The following is a 14,500-nucleotide window of genomic DNA, read 5'->3' as shown; positions in this document are numbered from 1 at the left end:
ATTTCCAATCCGATCGAACAGTGGTACTCAGTTGGTGCATTTCAAAAAACTCCCTAGCTTAATCGGATTTTGGTGCCTGTCTCAGGAGGTAATCGGATTGAGTTGAACGGATCGTGAGAGAGGAACAATTTTGCGAATTTGCGTATGGACTCGGAGTCGCTCCAAACAAACCCAGCGTACTTGGATGTGATTCATTTAATGCTGGGGTGCGTTCAGAATCGTCGTCCGGATGCACCCAGATGTTGTTTTATCCTTGTTGTTCACGAATGATAAACAAGGATAACACGACACCTGGGTGCACTCAGATGATGATTCTGAACGCAGCCCTGTAAATACCTCGAAACATTTTCTGATTAATCAATTCGTAAAATTCTTTCTTCTGATTGATCAACGAAGCATTTGCAGCATTAAATGGATCACATCCAAGTACGCTGGATTAGGGACCCTCAAGTGAGGGATCAGACAATGGGCGCATTCAGCAGAAAAGAGCGCTACGAGAGCGCTCGCTGTTATTGGTATATTCTTCCAGATTTAAAATTCTGATTGGATGATCTAGAAAAATACACCAATAACAGCGAGCGCTCTCGTAGCGCTCTTTTCTGCTGAATGCGCCCAATCAGACAACAATCGTCATTAGAGGGATATCGGAAGTACGTTTAGTTAATGCGCGGGAGTATTCAAATGTATTGTTATTAAGACTTGTATTAAACAAGCTAGAATAAATGGATGGTAAAGGTATAGAATACCCCGTTCAGTTCAAATTTTAATAAAAATACACTCATTCGACGCGTTTTTGCACGAAATGAACAAATCTGACAATAAAAACTTTTTAGGTGTTCAACCTACACGACCAGAGGTGTATCTATGATAGATTATCCATTTTTCTCTTCTTGTGAGAGATTTCGGGAAATGGCGCATTATATGGCCATTTCTACTTAAATTTTTGCAATTTGGAACTTCACAGTATCGCATTTCGCAATGATTTAAAAAATATATAAACTATATTGTCGAACCCCCCCCCGTACATACATACGTATATATCTACATCTTAAAACAAACAATACTGAGCAACTAAATCAGCAATTACTTAAGTATGCTTTCCTTTTAGATGACACATTCGACACAAACGTCGTTCTATCCTTCTTAACATTCAACGAATGATAAAGATAGAATGATGTTTGTGTCGAGTGTGTCCTCTAAAAGAAAAGCATACTAACCTAACCAACGGAAGTATCCCACTAATGGCGGCAGCCAATCCGCATCTTTCACGCTGTTGTCTGATCCCTTACTTGAGGGTCCCTACGCTGGATTCGTTCGGAGCGACTCCGAACAGCTCCCGAGAGACAAAACGAACAATAGAAATGTTAAAGTTTCATTGTATGATCAAATATCACGCTTATTATCCATTTTTGAACGGCTTATTTTTTTAATCTTTTAACGAATAATGGAAAGGTTGGCTATATTTAATGAGCAGAGTCAAATATGTATTTCCATCGAGTTAAATTTGGTTCTACGCCGCATTAGGTGCGAATTAATGCTTCGGTGGAAACTAGACCTTTGTTTCACTTGAGAGGTCTGTTCTTTATTTGCCGAACTTTTGCACTAGTTCATCTTTCTTCCTTTTCTCTCCAGCCCCTGTATTCTGTAACTCGTTAAGGCAGTTAACGACATCGTTGCGCAGATATCTTATGGTATAAAAAGCTGCGCAACGATGTCGTTAACTGCTTAACGAGTTACAGAATAGGGCCTCAGCCCCTGTATTCTGTAACTCGTTAAGGCAGTTAACGACATCGTTGCGCAGATATCTTATGGTATAAAAAGCTGCGCAACGATGTCGTTAACTGCTTAACGAGTTAAAGAATAGGGCCTCAGTAGGCCTATTCTGTAACTTTTTAACGACAACTATATCTACAACGCCATGTTTTAGCAAACTAGAAAGATTGGCCAGACTCCTTATTATAGGGACTCTAGTCTGGCCAATCTTTCTAGTTTGCTAAAACATGGCGTCGTAGATATAGGTGTAGTCAACTGATGTGATACTATAAATATATCGTAAACAGTATATAATCATTATGAATAAATAAAATAACTAATTTTTTAATACATATTGATAAAAGATCACAGCCTGTGTAAAAAGTAAGTGAGATATACTAGTATATATATATATATAATAGAAAACAAATTATAGGATGCGTTCCGAGTCGCGCATGAAGCGCGTGGACTGCAATACTGATGCACAACACTTTGAAATTGTTCCGTTTTTTCAATGCGCGCATAACACGCATGAAGCGCTTATGAATTCGGACCGGTTTCCTGTGCGAGCTATGCGAGTTCAAGATGGACGCTATACAAGACGTCAATAAACAATTTCTAATAATTGTAATTTCTTCTTTAATACTTTTAAAGAAAAATGATGAAAGTTCCGATGACAGTTCCGACTCGAGCGATAGTGAAAATGAAGTCGAAGGCATATCTCTAAGTGATACGCAGAAAATATTTTTTCTATTAATAGTAGATAAATCACGTGGAAAACAAATTGGAGTTGAAAAAATTATTGATTACGTCGATCGCGTAATTCCTAATTAATATAACGTCTAATCTATACATTAAATAAATCAAGGTAAAATAATATGCCATTAATTTTGATGAAAGTATTCAACATAAATTAAAAGGGCGAAGTAAAAGTCAGAAGTAAATTACATTTAAAATAATTTAAAAATGTTAACATATTTACAATAGAAATATTACAAAAAATTGCTTAAAATTAAAAACATTATGCCCGTTACTTAAAATTAAAAACATGCTGCGCGTAACAATTGTTAAGCAATTTTTGTAATATTTCTATTGTAAATATGTTAACATTTTAATATTATTTTAAATGTAATTTACTTCTGACTCTTACTTCGCCCTTTTAATTTTTGTTGAATAATGCCATTAATTTTATCTTGGCTTACTTTCGCCATATCCTCTTCATTTAAAAATAAAATTAATACTTTATTTTTATCCTCTAATAAGACCGGGAAATCATGCAATTGCTGTAATCGCTGTTCCATCGCAAATCGCAAATATTCGTCCGTTCATTGTTGTATTGTCCGGTACTCGTTGCTCGTTCCGAATTACAAATCATGCGCATAGACCGCATGAACGCATCAGACGCATCAACTGCCTCAGGTCGAAAGAGAAGCAGTCAATGCGCTGAGTGGAGTGCTAAGAATTCAGTACGGTTAGTACAATCTGGGGAATTCAAGTACTCTCGAAGCGCTTTCGAAGCGCGCAATAGTTAACTCGGAACGACTTTCTATGCAGTCTACGCGCTTCATGCGCGACTCGGAACGCACCCATACATGCATGCTGACATGAGGCATCTTATTGGTTCCGCATATTTTAGCAACACCAATAGAATTAGTAATGACTTGGCCAGACTCCTTATTATAGGGACTCTAGGTGTCGTTAAGTAGCGATAACCAATGGCAACGATTGTTCTAGAAGAAAAGTGCAATTCTTGTTGGCTATCGCGACTTAACGACACCGACAACTGTCGGTAAGCGTGTACAGAATAGGCCTGTAGGCTCCTTTATGGAATGATATGTGATACTCGACCATATTTCAGACATTTCAGTTGGCAGTACTTATAACCATTATATATATATATATATATATATTATGGGTATGTACAGCTTGTTTTCTTACATCATGCGGGTATGACAGATTTCCTAACCTGAATAATCGTCAACTTTAACGCTTAATATCTCGGTTCATAGGACAGAGCGACTTTTTTCTACCAGATTCTTTCGTTTCGTGCAAAAACGCGTCGAATGAACCTAATTTTATTAAAATCGGTGAGGTCGGAGCTTATCTTCATAATTACCATATTTTTTATAACGTAACAAGTCATTTGTCTTCATTCAGAGATATTGTAATTAACCCTATATCCTATTACATAAATTCTCTTATCGAAATACATTCCTTTCTAAATAAATGATTATTGTTTATTACCATTCTGTAATAATGTTACAAAAAATACACAGTTTACTACGAATCACGGTGAGTACTTTATAAATATAAAAGTGTATCCAATGCAAAAAAGGTTCTTTTGAAATAATCTCTTTGTGAAGATTAACAACTTAAATTAGCTTTCTTTCTTTAACAGGCTTATGGACACAAAGTAGGTAATAGATATTTAAACTTTGTTCCAATTGTAGTAGAACAAAGTGGACGTGGTGAACGTGCATATGATATTTATTCGCGTCTTCTGAAAGAAAGGATAATTTGTCTTATGGGCCCAGTAAGCCCAATAATGCATAATTTTTATTATTATATTTACATATTAATTTATAATTTTATGAAAATTAATTCAATTATCTTTATAGGTCACAGATGTTGTAGCTTCTGCTGTAATTGCTCAACTTCTTTTTCTTCAATCAGAAAGCAGTAAAAATCCGATTCACTTATATATTAATTCACCTGGTGGAAGCGTAACAGCAGGACTCGGAATATATGACACTATGCAATATGTTCTTCCACCTATTTCTACATGGTGTGTGGGTCAAGCATGTTCTATGGCGAGTTTACTTTTAGCAGCTGGAACCAAAGGCATGCGTCATTCTTTACCAAATGCTAGAATCATGATACATCAACCATCAGGAGGTGTACAAGGACAAGCTACAGATATTCAGATACAAGCTACAGAAATACTTAAATTGAAACAACAGATCAATGAATTATATGTAAAACATACCGGACAGAATTTAGAAGAAATAGGTATGCCTGCCGTATCATATTTCTAGGCTTTACCATGTAAAATTTCATAAAAATCATGTTGTAGCAAAGAGTATGGAGAGAGATAATTTTATGAGTCCAACACAAGCTAAAGAGTTTGGAATTATAGATAAAATATTGGCCCATCCTATGCAAGAAGAAACTGCAGAAAAAGTAATGGAGAAAACAGATAATGTTTCGACAAAACCTTAATACTACTGAATAGGATGGGTACACAGGTTTCACTTTATTATGTTGTAATAAATGCATTCAAAAGATGTATCATTATGTAATAATATAATAAATTATTTATAAAATAATTATAAACTGTATCCTATTCAACTGAAAATGATATATTTATTTTCAAATTAGCATATATAAAACATACTAATTTATAACAGTAATATGAATGAGTATTAAAATTATATATTTCTTCATCCGAGTACATTTTTAAATAAGCGTGATATATTGATATAAAAGTAAGTGTCCAACTTGCAAAACATTAGATAAAAAAACCTTTCAACCAATGAATATCATGGTGTGTACTATTAGTTTGTTTCTGTTTATCTCGTAATGCAAGTTGTTTAAAATTTATATTTCTAGTGTTCTTATAAATTATAAAAATGTATTATATTGTTTATACAGGGTGTCCAGAAAATCGAGGTCAATACTTTGAGAGCCAAAAAGGAGGGGAAAAAAGCTATATAAACATAGGTCCAGAAATAAGTCGTTCGCGAGTTATAACCATTTTTATGTTAAAAAATTGAAATTTATTCTCAATTTGTTATTAATTCAATGTAATTTGAATATTAAAATTATTTATATAATTAAAAATTAAAAGACTCGATATATAAAATATATTAAGGAGAGAAAAAAAGGCTAATAAGAGTCACATCTCAGATACAAAAAAGTCACATATATTAATGTCTTAAAAAATAACACATATATTAATAAAAACGCAACAAACGCTAGAACATTTTCAGATTAAAAGTAACAAACGAAGAATCATATAAAAAAAATATTACATGTTTCGGCCTTGTATTTTGGTCCTCAGATACAAACAATTATGACCCAGAAATTCTATGAGTATGACATGACGATTTTGTTAAAAAATAAAGTCAAGAAAAAAAATTAAAATATCAAAAAAGTAAGATGGGAAGATGATCAGAGAGACTACATTACAGTTATGTTTGTCAGAATGATGTGTTACTGAACTATTACATATTTGACGTATATAATTATTTTATGACATCAAAAAAGTTTTATTTTTTCTGACTCCATATTATTGACGATTTTAATCTTTGACATGGATCTCTTTATTTTGAAAACGTAGAGAATAACAAGAAATCTTCACATTCGGTCATCTAATCGCTTGACAAGTGATTTAGTCTCTCTGATCATTTTCTCATCTTACTTTTTTGATATTTTAATTTTTTTCCTTGACTTCTTTTATTTTTTAACAAAACCGTCATTGTCATATTCATAGAATTTCTGCGTCATAATTGTTTGTATCTGAGGAGGACCAAAATACAAGACCGAAACATGTAATATTTTTTTTTATATGATTCTTCGTTTGTTACTTTTAATCTGAAAATATTCTAACGTTTTTTGCGTTTTTATTAATATATGTTTTTATTTTTAAAGACATAAATATATGTGATTTTATTGTATTTGAGATGTGACTCTCATTAGCCATTTTTTCTCCTTAAAAATTATTTATATATTTATAACAAATTATTCGCTCGTCTTTAGCCATTATTTATATGTAATTTAAAATTAAAATTTATTTTTCATAAATACAGTACCACAATCAAATATATAGAACATTTATCAAAAAATTTAATGTATCCATCACATACAATAAGTTCAAGGTCTTTCTGTTGCAGATTATAGTTTGCATAATAAGGGCCTGCATTCGTGCTGAAGGTGGTCATTTTGTACATTTTATTTAATTTCTATTTAACCTGTTTATGTTTATCTAAAAATAATGCAGTAATCATATTTATAAATATCGAAAAAGTAAAAAAAAAATTAAACTTGTAGTTATCTATGTTGAAATGTGAAATAAATTATGATTGCAATTATGAAAAATATATACAAATTTCAATTTTTTAACATAAAAGTAGTTATAATTCGGAAACAACTTGTTTCCAGACCTATATTTATATAACTGTTTTTCTCCTTTGACTCCAGAAATATTGATCTCAATTTTCCGGACACCCTGTATATACGTATATCTATTCTATTTGATTGTTATTTTTAAATTTTATCTTAAAAATGCTGTTAAGTCATAGTTTGTTGTTAGCATGAATATATCACACTTGCGTGCACGTACATACACATAATCTATATCCTTTTTCAATCCCAAATATATTGCAAAATTATATCTGTCGATCTTATTGAATTGTACTCTTGATGATTAAGCAGAAATCTTACAAAATATAGATAATGGAAGACAAAGCCTTGCATCCCGAAATATATACACTACAAGTAAAATGTGATATGTAAAAATGCGAGTTCTATGGGTATGTTCCGAAATTAGCTCGAAGTACCGGCGCTGTTATTATTGAAATGACTAACTTTTATCGTTCCGAAATTTAAGTTTTTACTGTCTTTTATTGAATTTCGGAACGAAAAAGCAATGTACACATTATAACCTGGTGTAATGAGATATATATATATATATATATATCATCACCTGTACTGGATTGCATGTACTCATGCAATCCAGTACAGTTTCGAAAGATTGCTCGATCGGGGCGACCGTGTGCGCATCGGTTCGGAATTCGACGAGAAAAAAAAATTCATTATTTGTCAATACTAATAAGAGTTTGATAATTCTTTGAAAATGTATTATTTAATAATTATTCTTGAAGAGAGAGTTCTTAAAACAATGTCTTATTATTTTTGTCCTAACTGATGCCAATATATGTATATTTGACGTCTTCTCAAATTCTTCTGGAGATAGAAGCACCGTGTATCAATGGTTATCGATAGTACCTACGATCTCATACGGTGTTAACGAATACGAATCCATAATTTTTCTCTTCTTATTTAACAACTTCCAGTAAGGAAGTTTTACACTTATATTGATTTTGCACTCTGTACTGCTTTTACTGCTTTTATCTCACCCCTTGGGATGGAGTAAAATCAGCTGGAAATCAGCAATACTTTAGGGTCAATTTATGCAGAATGGATAGTAATTTTCAGTAACTGACAGTACGAGAAATTCTTTTGGAACGATAAAGCAATGGTGTTAGTACTGCCAGTTAATTTCGGAACGTATCCTATATTGTGCATACAGTATATCTTTATGATTCTTAATGATGACATATACATACATATATGTGTGTGTATGTGTGTGCGTACACACACACACACATTCACACACTCACACACACTCTTAGTATATATAATAATCTATGTAATCAAAGTATCCCGATTAAGATCTATTATCACCAGAAATGCTTTATAAGAAAAAAGCTCTATGAAGAAATAGGTATACTTTATAAAAAGAACGAATGTTTCGTTGCCACAAAGTTAGGCCTAAAAAAACAAAATGGTCTTTACAAAACGATCTTAAAAAAAAAAATTTTTTTTTCAAAGCTTGTTTCTTGCGAAAGACCAGTCTTGTACATCATTTATTTTAATGGTGTTTACATTAGAATTCACTGTGGACAAACCTGCGCATGTGCGAGCATTAGTATATCTTTCTTTTCTTTAGGAAATCTAAGTTCTCGTCCTGCTAATCGCGCAGTTTCAAGTTCACGCTCGGCTAAGGCCAATTCCATTGCTACGATCCCACCACCACTTTCGTGTTCTCTAGCAACCCAATCTAACGCCATTTGGCTACGCATATCGTCGTCTAATGCCCGATGACTGTAATGTGCGACTACTTCCTGTCTACTGCACTGTCTCTCTCTCATGGCTTTTAAAGAGCCATTCCAATGAAGCAATTGAAAGACTGTCATTAACTCTTGAAATTCCAACATTGTTCTTCCACGATTACATTCCAACATAAAACGGAACGCACCTATACCTGTATTTGGATCTTCTTTCTCATCACTGCTTTCCTGAAAACATATTCACTTAAGCATCTTTTTCTAATTTAACATAATAAATAACTTTTCATATTTTATTTACAATACAAAAATATATAAATATAGAGCATATACGAGTCAACAAATATTAAAAAGGTAATACAGTAGCGTTCATAAGTATTTTGACATTAATATTTTTAGCATATATTGTATATTATTAACATATACATTATATAGCATATATATTATATATATTAATAGCAATATTGTTTTATTTTTGCTATATATCCAAAGAATTTTCTTGCAGATAAAAATAAATTCTTATAATTACATAAAACAAAAATATTGCAATTTATTGCTTACGCACGCACACAACCCAGTCTTTTACGACAAAATTAAATTTAAAGTGATCATAAGTATATTTTGATAATATATAAATATTCAATTTTAATATAAAAATTTGTGATAAGCATTGCATTATATTTCGGATTATATTAATGTTCTATCTTTCAATATTTAGTGGCATATCCATTTGCTTTGATTACTGCTGCACAAGCTGGCATTAAGTCAACTAGCTTCATTATGCATGTAAGAGAGATTTTTGTCCATTCTTTTAAAATATCTGGAAAAAGCTTGTTTGTTTGAATATTCGTATCCCTTAATATTTCTTTTAAGCTCTTCCTACAAATGCTCTATAGGATTTAAATCTTTTTTGATACTTTCTCTCTCTCTCTCTCTCTCTCTCTCTCTCTCTCTCTCTCTCTCTCTCTCTCTCTCCCCCCCCTTGGCTGGGCCAATCCAAAACTTTTACTTTTTTTCTTTGAAAGAAAGCTAGTTACATGTTTAGAAACGTGCTTAGGATCGTTATCTTGCTGAAACAACTATTCTCGACCCATTTTGTTTTTAGCATATTGAAGCATATATTGCTTAAGAATGTCAGTGTATACAAAACGATCCATAATGTCTTCTATGTGCACTAGTGGACTGACCCCATCAGGGCAGAAACAACCCATACCATGACGTTTCCTCCGCCGTGTTTCACAGTTGGAACTTGAAATCTAACACAATTTCTCTTTTTGGGAGGTCATCGAATATATCAAATTCCATCAGAGGATACTAAATTAAATTTACTCTTATCGCTTGATAGTACCTTTGCCCATTCTTCTAGTCCAATCCTTACACTTTCTTGTAAAATCAAATTGAGCCATTCTATTCTTCTATAGAAATGAGTGGCTTTTTGCTAGGTCTATGACCTAATAAATTACGCATTTGTAAATATCTTTTTACAGTGGTTACATTGATATCTATATTATAATTATGCTGAAGATCGGTTTTTATATCTACTGCTGTGATGTGTGGATCAGCCATACATTTCCTTCTAATGATTCTTTCTACTCGTGAGTCAACTTTTTTTGGCGCACCAGACCAAGGTTTATTTACTACTATTCCCCTTCTGTTTTGCAGAAGATTCCACACACAGACAATTTGCCTCCAGAGACCAAAATTTTGTGCAATCTGAGACTGACTTTGACCATTTTTACGAGCTGTGATAACAGCTTTTCTAAGATCTACGGAATAGATCGCTTTTGCTTGGGCATTATCGCATCTAAAGTAAACAAATAAAAAGGCCCATCAAAACCAATAAAATCAGAAAAGATTTTATTTTATACTTTATTATGTACAAAAATATCTTCGTCAAAATACTTACGGTCTCAGAATTTGTAGAAAACTGTTCACAAAACACAGATCAACCTTCGTACAAAATAAACTTAAATAATGACAGAGATAGTAGAGTACTAAGCAGCGCAATAAACAAATTTGTACCGCTCAATCCTTAGCGCGATCTATGAGCAAAACATTGTTTGTCAAAATACTTATGGACGCTACTGTATGTCTATATTTTAAAATTAATAATAATGCAATTAAATAATAATGAAACCTTATTGACATTATTATAGGCCTACTACATGTTTCAGCTTTATATTAAGCACTCTTCAGATATAAAAGTATTACGCAGTAAATTATAACTTTATAGACGATTTTTTAAGCACAGATGAATGTTTAATCAGAGACACGGAATTGCTCATCAAGCAATTGGTTAACTGAAATAAGAAAGGACCCCGCACCAATCTTATGGAAATTGGTTCCCGGTCAAATTCCGTAAAACTCCAGAATATTGTTCTTCTATATGTTCTGATCAAAAGCTTCGATGGGTACGAGGTCTGAAAATTGCTAGTTTCCGAGGTACAGAGTATTAAAGTTTCATTATGTGGCTATATATCCTGTATAAGTAGAGAAGGTTTCTTAAAACCGGACTGCGGCGAGCCGCGGGTTTTCGGACGACGAGGGTCTCAGGCATCGCCGAAGGTGATATTATATAGTATTATATATATTATATATAATATAATGTATATATGTAATATATAATATTATACAATATTATATTATATAGCGTTTCCGCCCGTGATACGTACAGTACTTTTTTTGTCACACATATATCGCGGTCGTAAGCGGTCGTAAGGTTGTCGTAAGCAGTCGTAAGGTGGTCGTAAGCGGTCGTAAGGTTGTCGTAAGCAGTCGTAAGGTGGTCGTAAGCGGTCGTAAGGTTGTCGTAAGTAGGTCGTAAGCGGTCGTAAGGTTGTCGTAAGCAGTCGTAAGTTGGTCGTAAGCGGTCGTAAGCAGGTCGTAAGGTGGTCATAAGGTGATCGTAAGCCGGTGGGGCCTTACTACACATATATAGATAACAATCCCAAAACGGGCTGTCTAACCAGCTGCTACTCCCCAGAACAAAATGTCCCTCAACTATCCTAAAAAGCACTGCTAAAGAAACAATCAATGCGCCCGCTGTGAAAATTATTTAACGCGCCTACTGTAAAACATTGCCTACTATCCCGAGAAGGACTACCAAAGAAACAATCAATGCCTTCGATGTTTTAAAGATGTGCCAGAATATATGCGTGTATCTATATATGTATATATATGTGTAGTAAGGCCCCACCGGCTTACGATCACCTTATGACCACATTACGACCTGCTTATGACCGCTTACAACCAACTTACGACTGCTTACGACAACCTTACGACCGCTTACGACCGCGATATATGTGTGACAAAAAAAGTACTGTACGTATCACGGGCGGAAACGCTATATAATATAATATATAATATTATATATTACATATATATATTATATTATATATAATATATATAATACTATATAATATCACCTTCGGCGATGCCTGAGACCCTCGTCGTCCGAAAACCCGCGGCTCGCCGCAGTCCGGTTTTAAGAAACCTTCTCTACTTATACAGGATATATAGCCACATAATGAAACTTTAATACTCTGTACCTCGGAAACTAGCAATTTTCAGACCTCGTACCCATCGAAGCTTTTGATCAGAACATATAGAAGAACAATATTCTGGAGTTTTACGGAATTTGACCGGGAACCAATTTCCATAAGATTGGTGCGGGGTCCTTTCTCGTTGTTCCCGAAGTCCAATAATTGAAAAAAATCATGTCAATGATGAAATGTTCATCAATAATTAGATATTTAAATTGTGATTTAAAGTCAAAGTAAAAGATTAATATCACAGTAAGTGTGCATAACATCAAATATATAAAATTATGGTAAATTGACAAGTATACATATAATATTGAAATAAGTAAAAGGTATAAAATTATCATAATCACTGCTGATGATTAAAAACATCTAACTATCACACAACAAATAAAACTGATAATTTTATTTACTTGTGCTTGGCTACCAACTCCGTTGGATGTTGTTAAAGGTTTGGCAAAACTAGCCCTTGCCTCTGCGACAGCTTTTTCAATAAAATCATCAGTAATCTTTCGCGATGGATGTTCATTAAATACAGAATTCATCAGTGCGATTTTTGCAGCTGATCTACGTGCTTCTGCCTTTGTAGGACAATTTTGAAAACTTCCGAAACACGATCCTCCAGGAAGTGTCACATAACAAACGTAAGGTGGATTGGCACCAGGAACAGATTCATAAATAACTAAGGCTCCATTTCTCAATTCTGTTCCTCTAGATTGTTTCATCTGCCAAAATTCTTGCAATGCTTCTACAACATTTACTGTACACATATAAGAAATATTATATATATATACACTAGACTGGTCTTTAAAAAAACTTTTTTTTTGTTCGCCCCCTAAATTGGTTCCATTTGATGAAAAAATAAGCTGTGCTAAACCGGAGGTCGGTAGATCCGTGGGAAGGGATGCCTCTAGACCTATCAAATTCGATAGTTTTATTTGTTAAAAAAAACTTTTTTTAAATTTTATTCGCTTGATATTATAACAGAAGCTGTGAATCTTCATACCGAATATGGAATCTTTTTGGAGGTCTTTTTCAAGCAAATCCTTTCCCATGGATCTACCGTCCTCCGGTTTAGCACAGCTTATTTTTTCATCAAATGGAACCAATTTAGGGGGCGAACAAAAAAAATTTTTTTAAAGACTAGTCTAACCACACACACACACACACACACACACACACGCACACGCACACACACACACACACACACACACACACGCACACGTACACACACACACACACACACACGCACGCACGTACGCACGCACGCGCATACACACACACACGCACGCACACACGCACGTACGTACATATGAACATACACACGCATGTACGCACGCACACACACATACACACGCACACACACACACATACGCACGCATACACACATACGCACGCACACACGCACACGTACACACACAAAATTATAGAAAATTATAAATGGTTGAATAAAATTAAGATAACAATAAGAAAGAGGTGTTTACAATATACCTCTGCCATAACCTTGACTATGTTTTGCAAAGCTATTAACAACTGCATCTACAGCTTCTCTTAAAACTTGCTTGGCACGGGCATCCACCAGTCCACCTGTGACTCCCATATTTTCAGTAACACGTGATTTTGTCTTAACTGGCATCATGCCCTGCATTACTCAAAAACTTGCATTTATTTACTCTGTAAAAATATAGCATCTCTTTAGTGTTATAATCTTCGAATCATACAATAGTAAACATAACTGTCTTTAGAATTTTTATTATTTCATACAGAATATTATTCAATGTTGCATGCACAAGAGTGAAAAAATTATTTCAAGATTTATAATAAATGGAGGGTGTATATGTAAATAAAGCTGCATTCGAATTTGCGATTAACGAAAACAAGATTTTTTTTTCTTTTACGAATTTACTGACATCGTTCACCGTTGACACTCACACTTACAATTGGGATTAGGTTAGCGTTCGCGTCGTCGATCACGACGACCAATACGTCTTGGTCATTCCGATTTATCTACTCACCGAAGAATCGGCAAGACAATGCTGTGCGCGCGCACACGGCACAGCCGAATACCGTGAACACCGTCTTCCTGATGACCGTCGACGTTCGGCACGACGAGTGTCAGATGCTGTGCGACAACGAGATCGAAGAGACAACGGTGGCATCGGGCGTGGGAAAGAATTCAGGAGGTCTGGTCGCACAGAGTCCCGGAAATGCCCAGGAATTCGCGTAAATTATTCTCCGACCGATCAGGACACTGCACCATGCACCAAAGACCGAACTACACCGAACCGAACGTCGCAGAATCAAATTGCAAGACACATATAATGCGTTTAATGGCCCCAGAATCCCCAGACCGCTGACGAT

At 34.3% G+C, this 14,500-nt stretch overlaps 2 protein-coding genes across 2 annotated transcripts; one reads left to right on the top strand and one right to left on the bottom strand.

Annotated features, from left to right (window-relative positions):
• Positions 1-3,679: 3,679 nt before the first annotated feature.
• ClpP (Caseinolytic protease proteolytic subunit) lies at positions 3,680-5,524 on the top strand. Its single transcript, XM_018543465.1, has 5 exons — positions 3,680-4,044; positions 4,151-4,285; positions 4,371-4,761; positions 4,826-4,989; positions 5,404-5,524. The coding sequence occupies exons 1-4, from the start codon at positions 3,979-3,981 to the stop codon at positions 4,969-4,971; spliced, it is 738 nt and encodes a 245-aa protein (XP_018398967.1). The 5' UTR covers positions 3,680-3,978; the 3' UTR covers positions 4,972-4,989; positions 5,404-5,524.
• A 2,845-nt stretch (positions 5,525-8,369) lies between these two features.
• Positions 8,370-14,500, bottom strand: lft (Limb expression 1 family member lowfat). The gene is made up of 4 exons (XM_018543463.1): positions 14,155-14,500; positions 13,631-13,813; positions 12,553-12,899; positions 8,370-8,831 (listed from the first exon to the last, which is right to left on the bottom strand). The coding sequence occupies exons 2-4, from the start codon at positions 13,785-13,787 to the stop codon at positions 8,427-8,429; spliced, it is 909 nt and encodes a 302-aa protein (XP_018398965.1). The 5' UTR covers positions 13,788-13,813; positions 14,155-14,500; the 3' UTR covers positions 8,370-8,426.

The sequence above is a fragment of the Cyphomyrmex costatus genome, unplaced genomic scaffold (genome assembly GCF_001594065.2).
Source record: "Cyphomyrmex costatus isolate MS0001 unplaced genomic scaffold, Ccosl1.0 scaffold378, whole genome shotgun sequence".
NCBI lineage: Eukaryota > Metazoa > Arthropoda > Insecta > Hymenoptera > Formicidae > Cyphomyrmex > Cyphomyrmex costatus.
This window is presented reverse-complemented; position numbering and strand designations above follow the sequence as displayed.